The following is a 27,855-nucleotide window of genomic DNA, read 5'->3' as shown; positions in this document are numbered from 1 at the left end:
TATATTTAACGAATGCATTTGCCTAAAATATTCTGACAACATAAGAATAAACTAAATGTAACACTTGATTCAATGATGAATTGCATAACTGAGCATTCATCGCTACTCAATGTTAGTGTGAAATAATGCATAAAAGATGTTACGATTTGTAGCAGAAGTCACATGATCAAAAAACAAAACAAAAACAAGACTGACCTAAAATGGTTCATTTTCTGTAGCACCACAGAAAATCTAAAGTTGTACAAAACCATAGAGAATGATTGAATATGTTTATGAATATTCTGTATAAGGCCTCGCTCAAAAACAAACAAACATTTGCATCCTTGACCTACATTTGCTTATACTGTACAGTACGAACATTATAACATCCAAAACTGCTTAGCTTCCTGTTACAGGAGGTTTCGAATATCATAAACTAACTAAAAAAAGACTGAGCTATGCTATTTGTGTGATGTGGAGTGTTTTAATCACTAAGAACCATCACAAGACGGCAATAAATCAGTCCGGGCAAATTCAACACTTCAAACTGTAGCGTTGGAGTAATGATGGTGTGAGGTAAAGTGGCAAACATTGAGGTGTGTGTGTGTTAGCTTAGCTCCAGACATCCTGCGAGTAGCGGCCCTTGGTCATGAGCTTCTTGAAATAGTCCAGAGCTTGAGTGTGTGTCAGGCCTCCTTCCTGCTCTGCAATCTCTGAGAAGGCAGCGTGAACATCTCTGGCCATGTTACGAGCATCTCTGAAAACAAACACACACTTTCAATACATACAACAGTAAATGTGCTTCTGGAAAAAGAGAGGACTTAAACTTAAATGTACTGTAGGACACTGATCAATGACAACTTAATGCTAGCCAAATCTATGTAATGTAAAACTATTATTATTATATTAATTTATAAATATTAATATGATTTATATTCATTAATAAATATTATTAATTAATAATAATTTATTTTAATTAATATATATATATATATATATATATATATATATATATATATATATATATATATATATATATATATATATATATATATATATATATATATAAAATATTAATATAAAACTATATCTGTGCATATATATATATATATATTTATAATTAACTTAATGCTTGTATTAAATTGTTTTAATTTTTGCATTTTATTTTATAATAAATTGTTTACTATTATTGTTGTCCAAAAGTTGCATCATGTCATTTTTTTTTCTGAAGATGAAGTGAAAAATAGAAATAATTAGATTTTTTATTAAATAAAAATAAACAATAATTTGTATTACTTAAAATGCATTATTGTTTGTTTACTTTAATTATTCTTGTATATTTTTGGTTGTTATTTTTTAAATAATAGCAGAAGTAGTTATAAGAGTTATATATAAGATATAATTGTTGAATAAAGCGCTTGAGTTCAGGCTAGTTTTATTCATGAAATGACTCTCAGAGCAGTTCTGGAGAAGTTCATGTGTTCGTATCCTCATACAATACGACAACACAATCTTAAAACACCACAGGAATCATGTATGATTGAGTGTGTGTGTAGTAAACAGTTGTGCCAGTTTCTAGCACATAGAAGCACATAAAATGTGCACAATTAATATTTCAACAGTCTTTTCATTCATTCATTTATTTTTCTTCGGCTTAGTCTCTTATTTCTCAGGGGTCGCCACAGCAGAATGAACCACCAACTATTCCAGCATATGTTTTACGCAGTGGATGTCCTTCCAGCCGCAACCCATTACTGGAAAATATCCATACACACACTCATACACTACGGCAAATTTTGTTTACCCAACTCACCTATAGCGCATGTCTTTGGACTGTGTGGAAAACCGGAGCACCCGGAGGAAACCCACCGTGCCACCCCTCAATAGTCTTTAGTGGTTTAATATTCACTAACACTAGACCGTGTATTGTTTTGATAAATTGTTCAGTTCTTCATTTGATCAATCCCTTCAGAATTTGCCAGATTTCATGACATTCAGTATCACGTCATCAATTTATAATACGTTTTCTGCATTTAAATACTGATTAGAAGCAAGTTCTGGTTCTTACCCACAAACGTAGATATGAGCATTATCTGTATGAATGAGCTTCCACAACTGCTGCTTGTTTTTCTTCAGAAGATGCTGCACATACACCTGTGAAAAGAAACAGCACAGTACATAAAATGACTCGAATTTCTGATCATCGTTAGGTTTGAAACTGCTTAATATTATTGGGAAAACAATTTTACTTTTTGTACATTTAAAGGAACAGCACATTTTTTGTAATATTATAAATATCTTTACTGTCACTTTAGATCAACTTATTACTTCCTTCTGGAATAAAGAATAACATCAAAATTATATTTTCGAATGTTTGTTTTTTTTGTGACTGCCATCGAGTATAAATACAAACTCCAGTATTCCAGAGTATATACAACTGGCATAATATATAGCATATTTAAAATACAGGAAGTAAACCAATACCTATGGCAGCAATAACAATAATATTTGTATCATTATTCTCCATGAATTGGCTCACCTTTTGCTCCTGGTCTCTGGAAAAGGCCACATTAAGCTGCGTCAGCACACCTGCCCTCTCAAATTCCTCCAGTTCCTGCTGGTACAGGAAGTCCTCGTTGCAATGGCGACAGCCAAAGTACAGTATGGTCTCACCAACATCCTTTCCTGCAACAAAGAGCAAAAATAGTAAGTCATACCTCTTCAATACTGCAAGGGTGTAATTTACTGGGAGGTTTAAGAGGTTGGACACCACTAATTAATGATTGATTAATTTGATCGTCCCCTGAAGGATGTCAAAACAAGATGCGTTAAGTGTTAACCCTTTAAACAGAGAGAAATATTTTGATATGTATCTTAAATAGTGCAGCACGATGACTTAGTGGTTAGCACTGTCACCCACAGCAAGAAGGTCGCTGGTTCGAGTCCCGCCTGGGCCATTTGGCATTTCTGTGTGGAGTTTGCATGTTTTCCCCATGTTGGCGTGGGTTTCCTCTGGGTGCTCCGTTTTCCCACACATTCCAAAGACATGTGGTACAGGTGAATTGGATGAACTAAATTGGCCGTAGTGTATGAGTATGAATGTGACAGTGTATGGGTGTTTCCCAGTAATGGGTTGCGGCTGAAAGGGCATCCGCTGCGTAAAACATATGCTGGAATAATTGGCGGTTCATTCCGCTGTGGTGCCCTCTGCAATAGAGACTAAGCTGAAGGAAAATGAATGAATGAATGCATCTTAAATAATAATATTAATAATTAAAATAATAGATTATATAATTATTCATTTGAGCACCCCTTTAACGGCCCATACCATTGTGAATTTAATTCAGCAGTCTGAAACTGGCAGATCTAGAGCACCGATAGTGTTCACAAGACACTATTCTTACAAAATAGGTGTTACTATCTCCATATAGCATGAAAGTAAAGTAAAAATAGATGCATAGTTACTATTTTAACAGACACCAACTCTTGCACACAGAAGCTAAACGGTAAAATTATAAGTGCAGTCTTTCATGGTCATCCATGTATTGGTGCAGGAATTTGTCACCGTTTGTTTTACATCAAAAACAGGTAATCTTTGAGAATCTGCTGAAATAGCCAATCAGAGGTTACTGTAGGTCAGAATACACTCATTATCCCTCAAAACACTGAAAATGTAAATAAGTTTGATTAATAGATTGGATGTAATTGAATTAAATATATGAATTTGGTTTGATCGTCAATGTATAAATGCTGTCAAAGCCAGTTTCAGTGCACACCTTGTTCTTTCTGCCAGGCTCTCTCCTGGATGAAACCCATGAAGGGGGCAATGCCGGTCCCGGGACCGATCATGATCACGGGGTTACTGGGTTTGAATGGCAGCCGGAACTGGGATCTCCTGACGTACATGGGAACAGTGGGCTTATGACCGTTATCAGTCACATGTTTGTCCTTCAGCCAGTTGGTGGCGACGCCCCTGAAGACTCGTCCAGTTTTGGTGTTGTACTCGATCACCACTGCACAGATGTGGATGCAGTGTGGATGAACCTGAAATGAGAATAAACAGGGCATTTCACATCCAAAACGGTCAAACCTGAGTCATTATAAATGGAATTGATTATAAATGAATTAATCTTGTGTACTTAAATCAGAATCAGAAAGAGCTTTATTGCCTGGTGTGTTTACAAAAGGGAGGATTTTTTCTTTGTGACAGAAGTCTTTGGAAAGTTGACTGTAATTTAAAATGTAATGTAATATTGTGGTGTTTTTTTCTGTGTTGTTTTTTATTTATTATTTAATTTATTATTATTATTATTATTATTATTATATTACTATTATTATTATTATTATATACACACGCACATTGGTCAATTTAAACATTTTTTTTATTTCTAGTTTATTTCTGTATACAGTTTTGTATTTTATTTTAGCTTAAAATAAATTTAGCTGTATTTTATTTTTAGCTTAAGCCCTTTATTTATCAGGGGTCGCCACAGCGGAATGAACCACCAACTTATCCAGCTTATGTTTTACACTGCGGATGCCCTTTCAGCTGCAACCCAGTACTGGGAAACATCCATACACACTAATTCACACTCATACACTATGGCCAATTTAGTTTATCCAATTCACCTTTACCTGATATCTTTGAACTGTGGGGGAAACCGGAGCACCTGGAGGAAACCCACGCAGGACTCAGCGTGTGAAAACCCACACAGAAATGCCAACTGACCCAGCAGGACTTAAACCAGTGACCTTTTTGCTTTGAGGCGACAGTACTAACCATTGAGCCACCGTGTCACCAAGGTGGGAAAGTACTTTCTGAAATAGGTTAATATTCTGTATCGTTTTGTAATATAATTAAAAACAATAAAAACAAAGTTGGAAAAAAGAAGCTTCCAAGCGCGCAAGAACAATAAAATTAAATTAAGTAAAATATATTTATATAGCACCTTTCACAGACAAGACAAAGTGCTTTACAGTAAAAGAAAACATAGATCGGTTAAAGTCCAAGTGCAGATACCACAGACAATAAAGGAATATAAAAACAACAAATAAATAGAGAGTAGAAATATACTAATTGACATAGGTATGTACATGTATATTACTATAGACAATATTGTATGTACCACTGTATTATTTATGTAAATTAAAATGTAAACTAAGTATTTGTGTTGGACAAATTAGTGTATGTGTGTATATTAACAGTTTATTAAAGTTGGATATTTCACACTGTACAATCCCAAACGTCCTTGTTTGCATATTTGCAGCGAAAAACTCATTGATGGGCAAATTTAGCATGTGAACATTTACAACAAATTCAACATAGGAAAAGAGAAAAGCATAGGGGTTAAATCCTAAAATAATATGTAAAAAATTCTGTTATGAATCTAAATAATTATTTCTAAATCTACTTTAAATGTCTACTTGATGTTTTCGCTATTAACATAGTAATGATTTATTTCTCAGATACATTTCTATTCAACACTGTGTAATTATATTGACATTTTTAACATATGTTTTATGCAGCGGATGCCCTTCCAGTCGTAACCCAGTGCTAGGATTGTTTTTTAACTGATTTAGTTTAATTTGTTAAAACAAATCCTGAAATGTTTGTGTGAAATCAAATATTTTGCTGGTGCACATTGTTATTCTTTAGGTGAACAATTAATCCGTGCAAGTTAATCAACTGAAATAAAAGGTTTTGGTAATCTTCAATCAAAGTCTGACCATTCGCCTTCACGTTTGGACTGCCGGTCTTTCTCTGTTGATGTAAACTCAATAATATATTAGCCAAGCCCCTCTTACCGTTAGATTGCTATGAGGAAATGATGCGTAAAACGAAAGCCCCACCCCCTACTCAATATTCTGTTTCAGTAAGTTCATCGACATACTGAAATAAAAGTCTCAGCAACTCCAGGTTCACACATACTCTAAAGCAGGTCGCACACCGGAAGCGCCGCAACACAGCGTGCACATGACAGTTAAAAGTATCACACACCAGACGCGGACATTCGCATGATATTTAACATGAAACTAATCAGATGGCGCTCTGTGGCTCGGCAGAGAAATGAACAGTGTCCTGAGTTGAGGCTGGACGCCGCGGACAGCAGCTGACTTGCGGCGCCAGTGTGTGTACCCTGATAGAAACCTATGTTTAGAATTCTGAAATGTATGGCGCTGCGTGGCACTACACTTCTGGTGTGCGACCTGCTTAATAGATTATGACAAAGAAAACAGCGTTTTACCTTGCTGGAGGAGGCGATGGAGTAGTATCGAGCCTGAAGCCGAGGCAGCAGCTCACACAGGTGATCTACAGGAGGATTCAGCGAAGGCAGATCCTCTAGAATAGCCAATATGTTCCTCTCTGAATCCAGAACCCAGCTTTGGTACAGAGCCTAAAAACACCAAGCAGAAGGTGAATAAAAACCCTCAGGGCATAACAGAAGTGATTATGGTACAATCCTGACCTTTCCTTCAGGCGAGGCAGATGCCATCTTGCGCATATTCTCCTGTTCTTGCGGGTCTGAGGCGTATTGCGCCAGCTCATACAGCACATTCGTACGGGGCATGTTGTTGATGTCAAGGTAGTGGGTCAGTGCAGTGCGATATGTGGTGGGACAGGGGAACGGGTGCTTTTTATTGGACTCCTCTGTAGAATTGAAACATCAAAAGCATGTTATTTTTTATACAGCAGGGGTGTCCAAACTCAGTCCTGGAGGGCCGGTGTCTTGGATAGTTTAGCTCCAAACCTTATCAAACACACCTGAACCAGCTAATCAAGCTCTTACTAGAAATACTAGAAACTTCCTGGCAGATGTGTTAAAGCAAGTTGTAGCTAAACTCAGCAGGACAGCGGTCCTCCAGAACAGAGTTCAGACTACCTTGATCTACAGGCTTCATACACATTTTTACTACTAAAACTCCATGACTTTTCCAGGACTTTCAAGTCAATTTTCATGACCTATTGTTTCATGTAATGTCTACATATACGTGGTTAATAATAAGAAAAAAAATTAAAATTTATTACAGCATGTCATCAGTTTAAAAAAATAATTATTATAATTTTTATATCTATGTCAAATTTATTTAGATAATACTTATACAGCACTAATGATGTGTGAGCCAAGGACAGAATAGTAGTAAAGACAACTTACCTATATTCAAGTCTACAGATTTTTGTTAAATAAATTTCCATGACTTTCCCAAAACTTTGTCAGTTTTTCTGTTTTTACCAGGTCTGGAAAATGCCATGTCAAAATTTCATGACTTTTCCAGGTTTTCTAAGACCATATGAACCCAGTATAGAAACTAAATAAATTAAGTCTAAGTAATTTACTGTAAAAAAAAAAAGAATAATAATTAAAGAGTGTCTCTAATTTTAACTCAAAAATATGAATAGCCTCATAGTGGACTAAATGATTTTCACAAATTGGAAATAAAAGAAAGAAGTGAATGCATGAATATTCTACCAAATAGCCTCTTTAATCGTACATCTCATCTTTTGTGCTGACTGCAAAATTATAAGATTTGAATTTTAGATATTTATAAATACCATCCAGATTTTTGAGAGAGATTACAGTATCGAGATCTACTCCAAGTCTCTCTCCTATTCTGTTGACCATCGCAGAATCATTGGTGGGGTAAACAGCAACATGGTCTCCAGAATCATATCTACAGAAAGTAGAAAATGTAATTATTTTATTGGTGTGTTGTCACAAAAAAGTGCATCAATAAATAAACGTGGATACACAGTTGAAGTCAAAATGATTTATTATCCTGTGATTTATTTATTTTTTTAATATTTCCCAAAGTATGTTTAACAGAGCAAAGAAGTTTTTACAGTATTTCCTATAATATTTTTTCTTCTGGAGAAAGCCTTATTTTTATTATGGCTAGAATAAAAGCAGTTTTTAAAACCATTTTAAGGTCAATATTATTAGCCCGCTTAAGCAATATTTTTTCGATTGTCTGCAAAAAAAAAACACTGTTGATTGTCTAATTACTCTAACTTGCCTAATTAGATTAGATAAGCCTTTAAATTGCACATTAAGCTGAATACTAGTATCTAAAAAATTTTTTAGTTAAATAGTATCTACATTACATACATCATGGCAAAGATAAAATATCAGTTATTAGAAATTTGTTAATAAAACTATTATATTAGAAATCTGTTAAAAAAATCTGTTAAACAAAAATTGACGGAAAATATAGAGGGGGGATAATGATTCAGGAGAGCTAATAATTCTGACTCAATTCTGATTCAACTGTATGTGGGTCAGAGATGAGATCTCATTTTGTTGTCCACAACAAAATACATTTATAAAAGTAATTTTATATATACATACAGACACACATTATATATAACCAGAGCTTGACATTAACTTTTTTGATCACCGGTTACTTTATCTAGTAGTTTCCAACATTACTAGCCACTTGGCATTTTCACTAGCCACAATTCTGTTGTTGGGAAACAGATGCCTTCATGCAAGGAAACGGGAGCGTGTTTTAAACGCGATTCGCATCAGCTGTTCATATTCACCTGCTTTCTTTTGCTAGCGCGAACACAATTATTTTTGTTAGTCGTGCTGCTGCTCGATTCTAAGATCCTTATTGTCGAACTTTGCTTTTAAGAAAACTACAATTTAAAAATTATTATAAACCAGCCAAAGTAGCTAGTGGCGGTGGCTGTCTAACCCACCACAGCTGAAATCTACCCGCATTTGGCGGGTATTAATGTCAAGCCCTGTATATAACATTTAAGACTCTTCTTAAATGTTTCAAGTAACTTTTTTATATAAAAAAAAAAACATAAAAAGTAATGCTTATCTTGATCATCATTCAGTGTAACAGATAACAACAAAAAGGAAACATTTTAGTCTATCCTGAGCCTAAAAAATAAAAATAAATAAACTTTTATTTTATTTTAAGATATATATGTCATCTTAATATTTTGGAGCTACATTTAAAATCTGTTAATTTGTCATCAAATGATTCTTGTTTTAAAATGGCTGACAAGATTTTTTTTGGTATATACACGCTAACACAATGACATTTAAGTGTTTTCTCTAAATCATGCTGAAAATGTATGATAGTCATAATTTTTGCTCAGAAAAAAAGTGCACATTTTAAAGTACAGACATTCGTTCTCACTATTCACTTAACAACTCCATCAATATGTGTACCTGATCTTAGACTCAGTGATGTCCAACTCGATGTGCATCAAATGTCGGTTACCTCCTTTGTTCAGTTTACGATTAACAGCCACAGATGCAAGGAAAGGGTTCTTCGCATCAAATGGTCTATACAACATAACACAATCATATCATATTCAGTATATCAACATAAAACTCTTGCTAAATATGTTGTAAAGGCAACATTGCTCAAAAAAAGTGAATTTCACAGACTACCTAACAACACAAGCATTTAGATCAAGATTGAAAAGCTGATCTTTTAAAATGCCAATCAATGGTTTAGTTGAAAGGGATGAACTCACGGTTTCTGCGTCTGAAAGCTTTTGAGGCGGCCCATCTCTCCGGTGTACACTTGATTCATATTGATGTCATTATGAACCACCAGTTCAAACTGCCGAATGCTGAAAGCACACAGAAAAAAGGACTGGAAATCATTTCCTAGGCTGCATTTAAAGCGTTCAAAACACCTATGATGTTTAATAAGATGCAAAAACCTATTCAAAGCAGGACAGGGGAGGACTTTGTTATGAAAGCACATGATGAATGGATGTGGGTCCTTCTAATATGGAGATGCAAGACTGAATGCGTTTTATGGCTACAAAACAGCCATCAAATAAACATCATGTTTGAACAAGACGATCTGATACAGATGGTCCGCTCTTATAAATTCTACCATACGCTGCCTACCAATGCAGTCTGTTTTTAAAGTAAACAACGGCGTTCTGAATTGAAATGACAAGACAAGCACTTAGAGAATAAAAAGTAATACCTGCTGTCTTCTCCTGTGGCCTCCACGCCAAAATACTCACACACCGCAGGCCAAAACTGCTCCTTCCAAGATATAAAGTCCTCCTCCAAGCTTTTATGGATTTAGGATCAAATAATAAAAAAGGGCAATGAAAATGAATTAAAACAGGACAAAATTTATTGTATTTTCCACAAGATAAGTCTAGCTTCTAACTTTAAGTCATACTGTGTGTATTGTTGAAAGGGGAAAAAAAAATGGAGAAATCACATTTTATCACATAATTCAAAAAACACATAAAATGCAAGTAAATAAGTTGGGGCAGCATGATATATCAGAGGCCATATTGATATCGGCCGATTAATGCAATTTTTTATATTACCGATATCGGTCCAATGAAAAACTAAGGTTGATATCTTTAAGCTGATAAATGATGTATTATTTCTGCTGGTTGAAACACTTTACATGCCTAAAGTTTTTTAAAATATATATATATTTATTGGCCTATATATCGGTAAATAATCGGTTATTGGTATCAGTCAAAAAATAAGTAAAAGTAATTAAACCCAAAGTGAATCTAAATTTTAACAAACATTTAAAGCATTTCTTTCACCTCTCTCTGCACAACAAGTCCTTAAAATTCAACAGTATTGGAAGAAATAAAAAACATGTCTCTCATTTGGCACAAAAAAAACAAACATTTAAAACTTGCGTGGATATTTTGACTGAATCAGGTGCTTTGGAATATAAATAACATCACTTTTAAGATAATTAAAAAACAGGACTTATATTCTGGAACAATATGGTGTATTGTATTTTGGGTTTCATTCAGAAGTACAGTTGAATTTAGAATTGTTAAACCCCCTTTGAATTTCCCAAATTATGTTTAATAGAGCAAGAACATTTTCACAGCATGTCTGATAATATTTTTTCTTCTGGAGAAAGTCTTATTTGTTTTATTTCGGCTAGAATAAAAGTATATTTTATATATAACCATTTTAAGGTCAAAATTATTAGCCCCTTTAAGCTATAAATTTTGATAGTCTACAGAACAAACCATCATTATACAATAACTTGCCTAATTACCCTAACCTGCCTAATTAACCTAGTTAAGCCTTTAAATGTCACTTTAAGCTGTATAGAAGTGACTCGAAAAATATCTAGTCAAATATTAATTACTGTCATCATGGCAAAGATAAAATAAATCAGTTATTAGAAATGAGTTATTAAAACTATTATGTTTAGAAATGTGTTGAGAAAATCTTCTTTCCGTTAAACAGAAATTGGGAAAAAAATAAACAGGGGGGCTAATAATTCAGTGGGTTTAATAATTCTGACTTCAATATTTATATTTACTCACTTGCTGTCGTCATCCCCGAGGCCCAAGTCAAAGACCCTTTTTCCACCAAGTTCAGCAAGTCTCTTGTCTGTGTACTTGCCCATGGCATTGTAGTGCTCATATGTTTTATTTCCTAAACCAAACACCTAAAAATAATAGACAAAAAAGTAAATAAAAAACACAACAGAGTAATTATGATTAAAACCATGAAATACTTTAAATGCTTGGCATCAGTTAAAATATTAAATATTTGTTGATCTTTTAAAGCAAAAGTGTTAGAGTTGTACTTATATTCAAAACTGCCCCTCCAATTTAAAAACACTATTTACTGAAATACATAAAACACTATTACATTCTACATGAGCTGCATGATTCAGAATAAACTGGGAATTCTAGTTTATGTTTGTTCCAAATTGAAATTTAATAGAAATATGTATAAAATGTTTTAAAATACCCCTTGAACCTATTGGAAAACAAACAGTTTAATAAATATGCACATATACATTTCTAATTAAAACAGACTCCGGTCCATTATGGTAAAATGCACAAAAGTGTGTCTGTGAGCTCATTTGCATATCTATCCTGTCCTGTAGATTCACTGCAGTGATGTTTCCAACCACGTTTTTATCACGCTGTCCCACCACGACCACATAAAAGAATCTGAGGACTCTAGGCTGAAACCACAAGGCTTTAATCCAAAACACAGGTCCAACTCAAGCAGAGCCTGGACATCTATGTCTAGAATCAAAGCAACAGAATATTCAGTGATCCAGTTCCATCTGAAATATTCCTGCTAAGAGAGCAGTTCCTCTGGGATGGAGCTCTAGCTTTGTTTGGCTTCACCATATGTTTCCATTTGGCGATTGAGAACTGATGAGGATTCCATGGGCCCCTTAACTATGGGACTCTGAATTTCACTGACTGCCCAGGAAATAGGTACTGCTCCATAAAACAAGCAGGAATTTTGGAGGGTGTCCATCTGCTTGTTAAATTGTCGTGTGAAAATACTGTTTCTTATTCCAAACCTCTACTCATTTGAACTTAAATCGAACTTGTCAATTATGAACAATGTTAATAATATCCCCAGTAGTGTAAATTAACAAATTCACAAAAACCAGAGCACCCAGAAACTCACCCCATCAGGGAGTGAACATGCAAACTCCACACAGAACTGCCAAACGAACCCAGCCGGGGCTCGAACCAGTGATCTTCTTGCTGTGAGGCGATTGTGCTACCCACTGCGCCACTGTGCTGCCACCAAATTACCAACAATTATAATAATTTAATCATTTTTATGATTGTACTTTATTAAGTAGTTTACATGTGTAAAAACATGTGTATTTATATTTTAGTACATTTTTATATCTGCATTGGTGTTTTACAGCCCTATTTTTCTTCAGCCATTTCTCTTTTATTATTATTCTACTGGTTATTAAGAAGAATAATCAGTCCATGATGAAATCATGCATCAGACAGACTAACTTGCAGACAGATGCTTTATAAATACTGCAAACATAAACAGTGTGGAAGCATCAAAAGTGTCTAAGATACAAAATTGCTACATGCAACAACAACTGAGAGACTGTTTAGATAGCATGTCACTGATGAAAAGATGAAGAAGGCTTACAGTTATTGTTTAATGGCCATAAATAATACCTTAATGCACTACAGAATGTTGCGTTTTCAAACACATGTATGCACAGATTGCATGTATTCTATAAGTGCAACATTGTTTATGGTGCCAACTGCTGGACACTACTAGCATGTTAGTCAGGGTTCAAAATGCATAACCCAATCATAAACGTATCGTCACAGCTAGATTTTGCCCCTTAGCTTACACACTTGCACAGATTTTGCTCTGCATGTAAACGCATCAACCTGATTTCAGTAGGCTTGTTATAGGTGCATATATTAATGTTGTTTGTTCTCACATTAAATTAATCTCACATTTTAAATGTATAGTTCATAAATGGCAAACACTTTAACTTACACTTAAAAACAGCCATAAAAGAAAACTGATGTAAGCATAATGTGGAATCATTTTCACAGTGCAATACTTACTATTCTCTACTCCTGAGTACTTTCCAAGGGACTACTTTTTACTCATACTTTCAGTAGTATTTACAACTTTTTACTCTACTTGCACTACATGTTTTAGGCAAGTAGTGGTACTTTTACTTGAGTATCTGTTTTCAGTTCTCTTTCCACCACTGCATATCCCACATTAAAGAAAATAATTTACAAAATCACAGTTTAAACTACAGTCTCTAGACTTTACTGCATTCCAGAAACCAACATCTCAATGATTTATAAAAGATGTATCACTCTCTGACCATCTGAGATGCATGGACAGACATTATGATCATGATTTTGAATAATCTTACTGCATATCATAAGCATTTATTATCATTTGTTGTGGGACATCTGATCTGATTTAGACCAAGAAACGGTGACACCTGGCGTCAGACAGTAGATGGATGGTTTGTCTGATGCAATTTCATTAGCTCGGTTAAAAAGACAATAGTGCCTTCATGCACTTTTCTGAGCTTATACTCACAGCAAAATTAACCCCCTCCAGATCGTCATCAGCCCCTTGTAACCAATCATAGAACTCCTGAGCGTTGTCTGTAGGGTCTCCCTCTCCATAGGTTGCCATGCAGAACACAGCCATCGATTTAGGAATCTCTTTCAGTCGGGACAACTCGGACTGTGAATGGGATTGAAGATATTATTAATGACAAAAGTCAAAAGAGTAAAAAGAACAAAACAATTCTTATCTTAAGTGATTTTTATTGTGCTCCATATATACTATTTTTGGTGGTTTCCAATAAAAGGTTTAAACATCCATCCAAGTTCTAAGTTTCTCACAATATACATTGCAGCATCAGCTCTTTTCTTCCTAAAGCTAAAAACCCCACCTTTCTTGACAACCTACTCTGCTGTGATTGGTTTATTCTGACTGTGATTGGTCAGATCATGGCCCAGGTTGTTCTGATTGGTCGAATCATGCCATAATCTGTTTTGATTGGTCAGGTGACCCATTCTGTTCTGATTGTTCTACCGTTAACAGTGTTGGTCAGAAAAATAACTCATTTGTAAACCCTGTGATATGAACAGTAACAATAATGTGATTTTTAAAGTGCCTCATATACACAATTTTAAAGTTTTCTAATTTTATTATGGGGGTTTCCTATAAAAGGTTTACACATCCATCCAATATACATTGCAGCATCAATCTTTTCTCGCAAAGTCTAAAATGGTTCATTTCAAGATCTGGTTTCTCAAAACCCCACCGGTCTGACAACATACTCTGCTCTGATTGGTCTATTCTGATTTTGATTGATCAGATTATGGCATAAACTGTTCTGATTGGTCGGATGGCTCAGAACTGGTTTATTGCGTTAGTCCAAAAAACATGTAGACAAATGAACAGTAACAACGGTCTACAACTAAAATATTTGAGGATCAAAGTAGAGGTGTTGGTTGCACACAGTCAGCGAAGACCAGAGATGTATAGTAACGAAGTAGAACTACTTCACTACTGTAATTAAGTATTAAAAAGCATGGACCATGGAGGGCGCCATAGCTCAGTGCTGGATTCAGCTAGAGCAGCTCCAACCATAACAGACGAAGCTGTAGATTGTGAGCCACACCCCGATAAGTACTTTTATTTGTTCAAATTGATCTATTACATGCACAGTTTCTACCTTTAACGGAATGTTGTAGCAAGGACGTAAAAAAGGATGTAAACAACTGAAATTACCAATGATTTATTTCAGGCAGTTCAGAATCACTGGGAGAAATAACTGGACTTGTCAAAACTTTACACTAAAAAACAACTCTATTACACATTACATGAAAGGTTATGTCTGAAAATACAGCAATAATGGCTACAATACCATGTCATACTCCTCTGGATCAGCTGCCATCCCTTTCATGCCATAGCGATGAGCATCTTTTGACAGTCTGTTGGCAAACTCTTCACCAGTCCCTGTTTGGGAGCCGTAAAACACCACAATGCTTCGATTCTACAATGGAAGTTACACAGACCCAGAAATTAATCAAATGAATATTTTTTCATTGTTCATTACAATTCAACAATATAAATAATAAAAAAGGAATTGAACTAAATTTATTTAATAACAAGATATTTGCTGAAATCAATGTTCATTTTGTTGGAAAATCATTTATATTATATTATTCGTCACTGACATTTTCATTATTGAATAAAGATGATATGAAAATGTTTTGAGAAAGACAGGAGTATTTAATTAGTATATAATGAGCTTAGAAATTTTAGAGATATCCATAATTAATGTTATGATATCAGTCAACTAAATCTAGAGTATATTTAGTATAACATCTTATGAAATTAGTTTGACTAAAACTACAATGAATTCAGAAGACTAAAATATCAAAAAAAATAATGGCATTGTAGACTAAAGCCTAAATCTGCTGTCAAAACGGACATTGGTGGAAATCTCACCGTTTTCTTCATTTTCTCAATAAAGCTGGTCTCACGTATTGGTGCTGTTCTATAAAAAGAGAAAGAAATAGGAAGAGAGAGAGAGAGAGAGAACACACGTGAAAAGGTTGAAAAGCATGCCAGACCAATTCTTTTGGTGATGAATAGGGGATTGAGCCATTCATTTCTTGGCCTTTTCCACACAGGAGGACTTCCTGAAGTTCACACCCCTCCGAGAGCAGCGCAGCATTAGAACACGTCTGCTTTCAGTCATTGTTCAACTAATGAAAACCACAAACTTTCATGCTAACTCAGCAATGAAGAACAGAAGGTGGCCACCAAGTGCAAAAAATGCAGTAAGCGTGATCTTTTTTTTTTACAGCTAAAACATGTTATATCAATCAAACGAGACTTTTATTATGCCATAGATTTCAATATAAAGCAGCACTACTGTTTTCAACATTGACAACAATAGTGAGAAATATTTTTTAACATCAAATCAGCATTTCAGATTGATTTTTGAAGGATTGTGTGACTCTGTAAAGTTGTTTTCAGATGTACCACCTCAAAAATATTTGTTTAACTTGTGATAATCTTCACATAAATGCAGATTTGTTGAGCACAAAGGACGTCTTTCAAAAACAAACATAAAACTGAACCCAAAAGTGTCTCCATGTTGTTGACCTTATAAGGTTCAGGTTAAATATTTACCATGTCTAATTCATTTATCTAATATATATCAAAAATGACTGTCAATTTACTGGAGAATGGGCTCCCCCTTTACATACTGTACTTCTCTAAAGCTCCAGATTAAAACACAATTCAGCTTTCATTCAGCTTCCATGCAGCATTCCACTAGACACTCTGAACAAAAATCTTATATTTGTGCAAAAGCAGATCAGAAATTATTTTGCTAACGCACACCACTGACAAAACACTATACAAACACAAAAACTGAAGCAATCCTTAAGAGTAAAAGCAGTTTAAAAAATCATAAACACCACCTAATATATCCATTGCAACACCATTTTTTAAAGTTAACCAATTAATTTTACTGACAAATAATTTTCATCATATTAGTCATCAATAACATTTTTCTCAGACTGAAAACTTAACATTTCTAAATGACAAAAACTATAACAAAAGTGTAGTGACATTTCGTCAACGAATAAAGACAAAATGAAAACATTTAGGGGGAATCAAATTGTTAAAAGTAAAAATAAAAAAAAACAAGTAAAAACAAGTGCACCTGGACTATATAACATACTTATAAAAATAGAGATATGCATGATTAATATTATGATTTAAGTTTTAGTCAACTAAATCTAGAGTATATTTAGTTAACTCAAACCTGAATTCAGAAGACAAAAATATCACTAAAACAATCATTCAACCAATCCCTAAGAGAGAAAGCACTTCCACAAAATTATAATAACGATCTGATATATCCATTACAATGACAAAATACTTATTCTTAAAGTCAACCATTTAATTTAGCCAACAAATAATTTATCTTATTATTTATCAATAACATTTTCACTGATGGAAACTAGAAAATAAAACTACATACGATTAATATTACAATTTAGTCAACCAAATGTATGATTTGAACATTTGAAGTCCCCAGTTTAATTTTTTTTTCCCCAATTTCTGTTTAATGGAGAGAAGATTTTTTTTTTCAACACATTTCTACACATAATAGTTTTAATAACTCATTTCTAATAACTGATTTATTTTATCTTTGCTATGATGACAGTAAATAATATTTGACTAGATATCATGAAAACAACACTTCTATACAGCTTAAAGTGACATTTAAAGGCTTAACTAGGTTAATTAGGGTAACTAGGCAAGTTATTGTATAATGATAGTTTGTTCTGTAGACTATCGGAAAAAATATACCTAAAAGGGGCTAATAATTTTGACCTTAAAATGTTTTTTAAAAAATTTAAAACTGCTTTTATTCTAGCCTAAATAAAACAATAAGACTTTCTCTAGAAGAAAAAATATTGTCAGACATACTGTGAAAGTTTCCTTGCTCTGTTAAACATCATTTGGGAAATATTTAAAAAAGAAAAGAAAATTTTAAAGGGGGGCTAATAATTCTGACTTCAACTGTATATATTTAACTAAAATCTTAAGGAATTTAGTTGACTAAAACTACAATGAATTCAGAAAACTAAAATATCATTAAAACAATTATTTAACCAATCCCTAAGGCACTTCCACAAAATCATAAACACACTTAAAATTTCCATTACAACACCAAAAACACTACTTTTTAAAGGCAACCATTTAATTTTGCTGACAAATAATTAATCAACAACATTTTTCACTGACGGAAACTTGAAAAGCTAGTTCTCTGGGAGTATATAATAAGCTTATTACATTTTTTGTCAACCAAAACCTACTCTGTAAAACATTTGTTAATTAACAGTTTTCGTATTTTGTGATTAACAACTGTTATTTATTTATTTACGGTTGTGAATTGAATTATGGGAGCTTGATCTCTGCTCTGTTGAGTTTTGATGTTGGAATTTCAACTCTACAGTTTAACAAAGTGACTTTTATTGACATTTTAATAGTTTAAAAATAATATAATGCATAAAAAATAATATATAGAGAATCTGTAAGTCTAGATAAGTCTGTAAAATAATAGAAAATGTACTGGCAGTTTATTGCAAGGTTTATGTAGCATAATACACAACCCCAACCCAGACAATGTCACTTTAAACTATTAAAAAGGTTCATAAAAGTCACTTTTTTTCGAACTTCTCAAGGTTAAAAGTTGCTGGAAGAAAGATCAAGGTCCCATAATGTGATTCAAAAGCATAAATAAACAGCAGAAAAATAAAAACATAAATCACAAAATACGAAAAACTGCTATTTTTCGTATATTTTTTACAGTATAGACTATATTTATTTGACTGAAATCTTATGGAATTTACTCGACTAAAACTACAATGAATTCAGAAAACAAAAATATTACTAAAACAACAATTCAACCAATACATAAGACCAAAAGCACTTCTTAATCATAAGCACACATGAAATTTCCCACCAAAAACACTACTTTTTAAAGTCAACCATTTAATTTTGCTGACAAATCATTTCTCCTATTATTCAGCAACAACATTTATCAACTAAATTGTATGTAAAACTTACTCAACTAAAACTAGACTAAACTATAAAGAATTCAGAAGACAGAAAAAAAATCACTAAAACAACATTTCAACCAATCCCTAAGAGCGAAAGCACTTCTACAAAATCATAACCACCACCTGATAAATCCATTATAACACTGAAAATCCCTTCTTTTTAAAAAGTCAACCATTCATCTGTCCCAAACTAACCTCTCTGCGGCGTCCAGTCTGTCCTGAGGCAAAGAGAACATGCATCCCATGACTGGGCAAAAGAGCCTGCGCTTTAGAGTTCGGCATACAGATCTCTTTCGGTTCGTCTCTAGCTCTCGAGCAGTCTGAGAAAGTCCTTCATGTTGAGCAAAAGTTGATTAGGAGGCTCTGTTGAAAACGCACAGCTCTTGAGCACAGGGAAAGAGGAGGCGTGAGGCTCATTCTCTCTCGCTCTCCCCCTCCATCTGGCCAGAGCACAGCGTTCGCAAGGCAACATGAATATACAACATTTCCCATGGATCTCTGCAAGCGAGGAACCCCCACCCCATTTCAGACTCGCACACAAACACAAAAGCTACCCCTGCGTACACACGGAGTTCATTTCCCTCCCTCTTCCAAGCCTAATAAAACAGAAAATGAGCACCAAAAAACAAAACCCAATCTAAATATCTGGATTTCATTTGTGACAAAAATGATTTTGTGTGTGTTTCACTGTGAATGTCACGTAACTGATTAAAGCAATTAAGGAAGAAAGACTGGCGGAGTTGTTTAGGATTTTGGCAACATGACTGGATCTGGCTGAACACAAGTAATGTGAAGCAGGAAGTGGAGAGAATTGGAAGTGTTCCTTCTCTTCCTGATACTATAGTTCTTTAGTTGTTCATCCTTTCCTCCTGCAGTGTTTTCCTATTGTTTATTTATCGATGTTATTCCTGTTTTAGCACAACAATGATTAAATAGCGATAAGTGACTTACGTAAGGTCTAAAATGAAAAGTAAACGAAATTTTCATTAGAAGCCATGTTTTCAATACAGCTTATAAAGAAAATAAAGAGATATTAAAAAAGAAATTGCAACTTTTCATGTCACATCTATGTCCCATACTTCAGTGCAATATTTAAAGTAATATAATTAAATATATAAATAATTGATGTGAAGAAAAATATGAATTTGCAGACAGAAACTCAAAATACTGCCTTTTTCTTGCAATTCCTTCATTCATTCATTTTCTTTTCAGCTTAGTCCCTTTATTAATCAGGGTTCACTACAGCAGAATGAACCGCCAACTTATCCATCATGTTTTACGCAGTGGACGCACTTCCATCTGCAACCCAGCTCTGGGAAACACCCACACACTTCCATTCACACACGTGTTTCTGTAAAACAAGCAGCCATGCGCCTCATCAGTTTACAGCTTGTCAGAATGCAAAATGCAGGGTTTTCTGATCACAAAAGTATTCAGCGTCGTCCCAAACAGGCATGAATTCTGTTTAAATGTATCTTTTGTTAGGTTAATGTGCATATTGTGGATTTTGCCCAATAACAGGGTGTGTAATGGGGCAACAAACACTTGTAAGCGGCTGAGTGCTCAATACATGCTTATAAGCATGATAAGTGCTCAATACATGCTTATGCAACGTGTCATATCACTCAGCTCTTCCTGTCCTTTTTCTGGAGTGAAAGAATGCCAATAAACTCTCGGCCCTAATCTGAACCTGTTCTCCACTTCAGTTGAAACTTCATTTCACAAGGCATCGACTTAGTTTGTTTAAATACTTTTTGACAAATGAAGCATGAATATTTTGCATGCAGTATGTGTGTGTGAGCGTCACAAGCATATATTGTAAAAGATTTGCGCATAGTATCTGTGACATCATCCATAGGTTTCTGAAAAGCGCAAATGACGCTACAAGTAGATTTGGCCAATCATTGACATTTTGTTCGTGCGTCGTCACACTGACTGGGGATTACCAAATAAGGACAAAGAGGCAGAGCGTGAACAGAGTTACAGACGCCAGCTAGCATTTTGCTTAGACAGGCTTTTCTTTGGGAGAAAAGCTTCATTGCCTGTGACTTGTTTGTGTTTTGACCACATGTGCTTGGTTGTATACTACAACATTAAAGTGTTTAGTCTTTCACACTGTTGTAAAACATTAAGCCACTAAGCATTGTTTTTATGATGTTTTTTTACAGGAGGAAAAGGCGAATTACTTCCAAACTCTAAAATATAGTCTGTGTTAGTAAATGCAACGCTATTTATGAAATCATGGCATACAACAGTGTATGACAACGGTTCAGATGACTGTTCTATAGCCTACAGCCAATCAATCTGTCAGATTCTGGGGTGCATTCAAGTTCAAAAGAAATTTGAGTTTGAATGCTGGAGTGCATTCTTAAATGAAGTTATCTTAAATAAAACAAATACAATTATAGAGGTGCTATTTAAGTATATAATTTCGCTCACCTGGGAAATGGAGGCAACTTGAATGCTTTCTGAACACAATTAAGTGCACACAGCATGGCATAGTATCTGATAATTGTAGGAAACAATTCCAAAAGGCAATTGACTGTGTGAAGCCACAAAAAACAACACAAAAATACGATGTATATGCCGAGTTCAGCGGCTTATCAGCTGAGGTTATGTGACGGCGACGAGCGAGACCTAACTGTCACTCTAGCTCTCACTTAATTATGCAGACTTAATATAACGAAATGGATGAGTTATAAAAAATTCACCCCCCTCACAGTTTTTCTACTGTAAAGTTGGCCATTTTAACAGTGGGGTCATTAGAAACATGCTCAATTATGGAGCCAGGACTAGCGGAATTTCGATTAATTGCAGTTTCAGTTACTTCTATATTAGCTTCATGAGGGAAGAGCGGGATGTTGCCGCTTGGTCACAAGCTATGAGAAAGAGAACGAGCTGTGGAGCATCAGATCAGAGCTCATTAATATTCACAACTGTTCCAAATATAGTCAAAACCGAGCCTTACATTCTCTACGGTAATTCCTCCGGTTATAAACAAGCATATAAACCTGTTTCTAGATCATTTTAGTAATTACCTAAGACACAAACTACGTAGATAACACAGAACACTTTAACATATTGAATCAACTAACTTTATGGCACCATTAAAAAGTCTTGAAAATACTAAAATTTTGAACACAACCATGCCTTGATACATGGATTTAATAAAACCATTTAAGAACAACAACATCCTGTGACTCCATCTGAACAAACACTGAACACTTTCAAATGTTCAATTTTCTACGTTTATTAGTTTAATCTCTGATATATCACCAACCGAGGTACTGACACATCTCTTCTAGACTATGAAAACCTAACAGGAAATTCACTTTTGACACATTTATGGAAATGAGTAAACAAAGAAAAAGCTGTCCGCATTAACAACAACACTAAACCACTGTGTGCATGAACTGCGTCTCGGTTGCTACAGACCATAACGCTGAGACAGAATGTAACGCACGCACATTCTCTTGATCCCATGATGTCAACACTTTGCAATGCTGGAACCAATGACCAACCGAACCACAAAATGCTTTAGGAACGAGCCATAGTGCAGATACAATGCTTTGTTCAAATAAGGCCAAAGGTCTTTGGGGAGAAGAAATATAATTGGTCTGTCCAACTAAAATATCAGCGACAATCTGAAGCTCAAAACAGACACGGAGTGAAACGAATAGGTCCATTTCATTCTATCACATACAGTTGAAGTCAGAATTATTAGCCCCCCTGTATGTTTTTTTTCCTAAATTTTTGTTTAACGGAGAGAAGATTTAACACATTTCTGAACATAATAGTTTTAATAACTCATTTCTAATAACGGATTTATTTGATCTTTGCCATGATGACAGTAAATAATATTTGACTAAATATTTTTCGAGACACTTTTATACAGCTTAAAGTGACATTTAAAGGCTTAACTAGAAAAGTAAAGTTTGTTAACGTTTATGGTGGATTGAGAAAGCTTAGTCTGAAAGTTTGAAGAATTTAAGTAGTTTTTAAAAAGTTTAAAAACAGTTGGCATAGATAGATGAATAGGTAGATAAGTAGGTTGTTACGTTTCGTATTAATTATAAAATATTGCTTCTCACCTATACAGCTTTAAATAATCTTTCCAACCTTCTGTCTCACTACAATCCAAACCGCTCTTTAAGATCTCAAAACTCAGGGCTGCTGGTAGTGCCTAGAATTTCAAAGTCGAGTAAAGGAGGTCGAGCCTTCTCATTTATGGGTCCTAAACTCTGGAATAGCCTTCGTGATTATGTCCGAGGCTCAGACACACTCTCGCAGTTAGTTAGCAGACCTATATTTTTACACACAATGCATCACATAGCGGTTTGATGCATGAATGTGCTCCACGCATCTCGTTTATATACACTATGAACAGCAGCTACGCTAATTATTCTCTTTATTCTCTATTTCCAACTGGGGATACTCATCCTGAGGCCCTTAGTGACTATGCAGCGCCACTGATGCGATCCAAGACCTGCTACCAGATTATCCCAAGGTTTCCATAACCCTGGACCAGGCCATATCCTGAGCAGCTGCTGTGGTGGTCATGGAGGAGTGGAGTGCATGAGACGGATTCCTGTGACACTCCAGGGACAGACGAGTCTTCGCTGACGTACAGCGTTCTCCTGCCTCCGACGCCTTGACTGCAGCTCTACACAAGACGTTTGGTCATAGGAGAAATGGTCGAGCCCAGCTGAGCCTGGTTTCTCTCTAGGTTTTTTTATCCTTCACTTTCGCCAATTGCTTTGTTTTTTCCTGGCAGCTGTCGCCACTGGCTTGCATGGTTTGGGACTTGTGGAGCTACGCATCAATGGATTTGCTCTTCAGTGATTGGACTCTCAGCAGTGATTATTAAACCACACTGAAATGAGCTGAACTTAAACTCTGAAAACTGCACTGACAGAGTTTTAATTCACAATAATCTTCTATGTGAAGCTGCTTTGACTCAATCTACATTGTAAAAGAGCTGTAGAAATAAAGATTAATTGAATTGGTTGCTATGGTGTTCTAAGTGGTTGCTAGGTGGTTGCTAAGGTGTTGTTAAGTGGTTGCTATGGTGTTCTAAGTGGTTGCTGAGGTGTTGCTATGGTTTGCTAGGTGGTTGCAAAGGTGTTGCTAGGTGGATGCTAGGGTGTTCAGACTGGTTGCTAGGCAGTTGCTAAGGTGTTACTAGGTGACTGCTATGATGTTCTGAGTGGTTGCTAAGTGGTTTCTAATGTGTTACTAGGGTGTTTGGAGTGATTGCTAGGCCTTTACTAAGGTGTAGCTAGGTGGTTGCTATAGTGTTGTAGGCGCTTCCTAAGGTGTTGCTAGGTGGTTGCTAGGGTGTTCTGAGTGATTGCTGAGGTGTTCTAGGTCTTTGCTAAGGTATTGCTAGGTGGTTTCTAGGGTGTTCTGGGTGGTTGCTAAGGCGTTGCTTGGTGGCTGATAAGGTGTTGCTAGGCCGCTAGTAGGTTGTTCTAGGGGGTTGCTAAGGCATTGCTAGGCAGTTGCTAAGGCGTTGCTAGGGTGTTCTGAGTGGTTACTAAGGCATTGCTAGAAGGTTGCTAGGGTGTTCTAGGCATTTGCTAAGGTGTTGCTATGCGGTTGCTAGGGTATTATATGTGGTTACTAAGGCATTCCTATGTGGTTGCTGAGTGGTTGCTAGGTGGCTGCTTAGGTGTTGCTAGGCAGTTGCTAAGGTGTCCTGAGTGGTGGCTAGGCAGTTGCTAACATAAATCAGCATGTTTCTAACATAAATTAACATGTAAGCATGTTAAGCATGAATAAGCATGAATTTGGTAAGAATTAGCATGTTGCTAGTATGATTAGTATGTTTGTTAGTATGAATTGGTATGTTATCAGTGTGTTCAATGTAAAGTAAATGGCAGTTTTTTTAACAATAAAAGTCTATGCGACAGTTGCTAAGGTGCCGTAAGTGGTTGCTAGGGTGTGGCTTGTTAGTTAAAAGGTCATCAGTGATTGGCAGACTGGTAGTCTGAGTTAATTTAGTATAACCCTAAGTCTGTATGACAGTCTGGCGTTATGAGGTCATAAATTTTGGTCCAATGTTAAGTCAATGGGACTTTTCTGAATTTTCTGGGTCAGTTTTCGATAAAGCGTAAGTCGGATCAGTTGGAAAAGATATAGCAACCTGAGTCAGACCAGTTTGGAGTAAGTTTGGTGGTTGTAATAATAACGGTCTAGGAGGAGATGCATGTAGAAAATAGTCTCAGAAGAAGAAGATTTTAAGAATTTATGTAGTATAACAGTATTTTGGCTTTCTCAAGCCACCATAACTAAGTTAATTGGGTAAGTTAGGGTAAAGTATAATAAATAAATAAGATTATAATAAAAAAGTTATATGATTAAAATAAAAACATTTGTTATATCACTTGAATTTACACTTTTCAGAGGTAGAAACAGATATTTAGTGTTTTTGTTTTTCAAAATGTGGCCCTAATCAACATTTCAGCCATACAGAAAAATTTGTGTGGGTGAAATCTTTGGCCCTTGAGGACAAAAGAAGGGGCAGGAGGTTAAAAACACACACTACTTACACTGAAGTGAAAGGCTTTATCTCCGGAAGAGGCTCTGCTTTTTTTCGGAAGAAGAACCAGTAGATAAGCAATCCTGCAATTAGGGAGAAGAGAAAGATGTCCAGAGAGCTGAGGAGAGGATCCGGAGTCTGATCCTGATCGGAGACCGGCTGTGGCTCAGTGTCGTCCATATTCACAGTATCCACAAAACAGATTTATCTGCAAGAGTAGATTTATGTTAATTTTATGTTACTTGCTATAAGTCAACAAACAATTTACTGGAGTTCGATATTATTCACAGACTGTAAAATATAGGCATATCTTTTGACACAAAACTGGCTACAGTTGAATGTAACAATGGTTTATATACAAAAACATCTTAAAAACATAACATTTAGTATGATCACTTTTTTCTAATATTTAATAATATTATTCATTTTAATTAATACAGCTCAATAAGTATGTTGTTTTATATTTAAATGTGTATTACACTAAGGGCTCTATTTTAACAATCCAGGCACAAAGTCTAAAGCGCAGGGCGTGTGGTCAAAACACTCAGTTATATCGAAAGGCACGTCCTATACCCCATATGGTCCAAAACCTGACAGGTGGACAAATCTAAGCTTGTTTTTAATACAACAAATATAAATATGCATATAATAAATAATACTACTAATAATAACATTATTCAAATGCAAATTATCATGATTAAACTGAAAAAAGCTTGGAGGCAGCAGTTTTTATATTTATGTAGTAAATAGTAATTTTTGTAACATTTTAATTCTTTATTTTTTTTCATATGTAAAGATATTTGTGTATTTCTGTACATCCTGTGTCTGTGTGTATTAAGCAGTGTGTAAGCGTCTGAACTTGCATATTTAAACAATGTGGCGCAAAAACGTGAAAATTAGGGTTGCGTTGGTCTGAAAATAGCAACAAATTACACCAAACACATCCTGCGCCTCATTGCGCCAGGTGTATGATAGGGCCCTAAATGATGATGGAATTACATTTTGCTGATATTTGGATGGTATAGTATATAGATGGTATGGTAAGTGTTACCCGCTGCACCCCCACGCTGCCCCATATATCAATATATATCTTATATATCTTCACAAAAAAAAGTCAAAACTGGTCATGGTTATCGTTTTTTCAGAAAATGATAATTGTTCAAAATAACAAATGTTTACATTAACTGTGATTCAAAATCAGGGGTCTTGCACAATAGTTTGTTTTAACTCTCCTGGTGTTAAAACATTGGTGTTGTGTTGTCTAAAGTTAGTATAAGCATGTTTGAAACAATGGCATCTTTTTCATATTTTACGCAAAACATATGGATTCAATGACAACTTTTTCTTTTTAAATTAGGAGGAATTGTAAACTGCAGTTCACAGAATAAAGCAAACATCACGTTTAACTCAGACTCAAAACACTATCGTCATTAGGAGCATTAAAAATAAATGGTGACTTTTTATATTGTGACACAAATTGTAAATTGTGAGTTGTTATTGAAGAAAAGATGCGAGGATTTTCAAGTAGCCCTCATTTCCCATAGCTGACATACATACTGTATGAAGCAACAGTGTAACGTGACTTATTGTCATGTTGTGCCCTCTTTTGAAGACTCACTGTAATTACATAATGAAGAACGGTACAAAACGTCCTTTCCTTTGAATGACTGTGATTAATTCCTAGTATTTTTCGTCCACTCACGTTTCCTCACAAACTTTTATCGCACCTATGACGCGTTAACCTACAAAACAACTTACAAAACCCTCGTCATAAGCTAAAGAGCAGAAATACCACAATACTAACGAGTGTATTGGTGATTTAGCATAGTAGTACAGCTCCGTTATTTAAATACTTTAAATTACCATCCAATATGAATATGGAAATCATTTAGTATCACGTAGAAAAGTTACGTTACACATTGCGTACCATCTGACTCAATGCTATTACAGGCATAATACTTTTTGTGAAGAAAGAAACATCGTTACGTATATAAGCCAAATGTTCGCTTTTTGTTTACGGCTATAGTAGAGTATTGACAATACACGACTAGTCAGCGGTATCATTGTAATTTATCGACAATACAACGCAAAAACACACAAAATATACACATACCTCCGGTTAGCTGCCTGGAGAGCACAGCGCAAGCTTACGTCACATTGGGTTGCCAGACGCATGTTAAAAATCCCCCGCTGATGTTAACAAACTACCAACAGTTTGACTTAACAGGTCAAACTAATTTCTTTGTAGAAGTATTTTATATGCATTAAAATATTTAAGTAAAAACAAACGACACGTTTTATTCGTATTTATTTATCTACAGCAGCGCTCGTCGTCAAAACTGAGGACGCGTGATTACGTGCATGCTGATTGTTCTTGTTTATCTGGCAAGCATAAATGTTATAAGGGTGTAGTTGGAAAAGGGAAACACGAGCATTA

The 27,855-nt window shown here is 35.1% G+C and overlaps 1 protein-coding gene across 2 annotated transcripts; it reads right to left on the bottom strand.

The window, feature by feature from the left end:
* Nucleotides 1-443: 443 nt before the first annotated feature.
* pora (P450 (cytochrome) oxidoreductase a) lies at nucleotides 444-27,628 on the bottom strand. Of its 2 annotated transcripts, XM_056466179.1 has the most exons (16): nucleotides 27,532-27,628; nucleotides 25,429-25,626; nucleotides 15,741-15,789; nucleotides 15,154-15,282; nucleotides 13,812-13,961; nucleotides 11,276-11,400; nucleotides 9,940-10,029; nucleotides 9,473-9,571; nucleotides 9,162-9,278; nucleotides 7,532-7,650; nucleotides 6,447-6,628; nucleotides 6,225-6,374; nucleotides 3,756-4,023; nucleotides 2,519-2,664; nucleotides 2,048-2,133; nucleotides 444-736 (listed from the first exon to the last, which is right to left on the bottom strand). In XM_056466179.1, the coding sequence occupies exons 2-16, from the start codon at nucleotides 25,596-25,598 to the stop codon at nucleotides 592-594; spliced, it is 2,025 nt and encodes a 674-aa protein (XP_056322154.1). In that variant the 5' UTR covers nucleotides 25,599-25,626; nucleotides 27,532-27,628; the 3' UTR covers nucleotides 444-591. The 2 variants fall into 2 exon arrangements, with proteins under 2 accessions (XP_056322154.1, XP_056322155.1); XM_056466180.1 differs by lacking the exons at nucleotides 25,429-25,626; nucleotides 27,532-27,628 and adding an exon at nucleotides 19,073-19,329.
* Between the last annotated feature and the right edge of the window lie 227 nt (nucleotides 27,629-27,855).

This window comes from Danio aesculapii, chromosome 10 (genome assembly GCF_903798145.1).
Source record: "Danio aesculapii chromosome 10, fDanAes4.1, whole genome shotgun sequence".
Lineage (NCBI taxonomy): Eukaryota > Metazoa > Chordata > Actinopteri > Cypriniformes > Danionidae > Danio > Danio aesculapii.
Note: the sequence above shows the minus strand (reverse complement) of the source record. Positions and strands in the feature narration are given on the sequence as shown.

Coding starts and splice junctions, on each gene's coding strand:
- pora (XM_056466179.1), bottom strand. CDS start 25,598: ATGGACGACACTGAGCCACAGCCGGTCTCCGATCAGGATCAGACTCCG. Junction 13,962..15,153: donor ATCCAGAGGAGTATGACATG/GTATTGTAGCCA, acceptor TCCCATTCACAG/TCCGAGTTGTCCCGACTGAA. Junction 7,651..9,161: donor ATCACTGAGTCTAAGATCAG/GTACACATATTG, acceptor TACTTTCTGTAG/ATATGATTCTGGAGACCATG.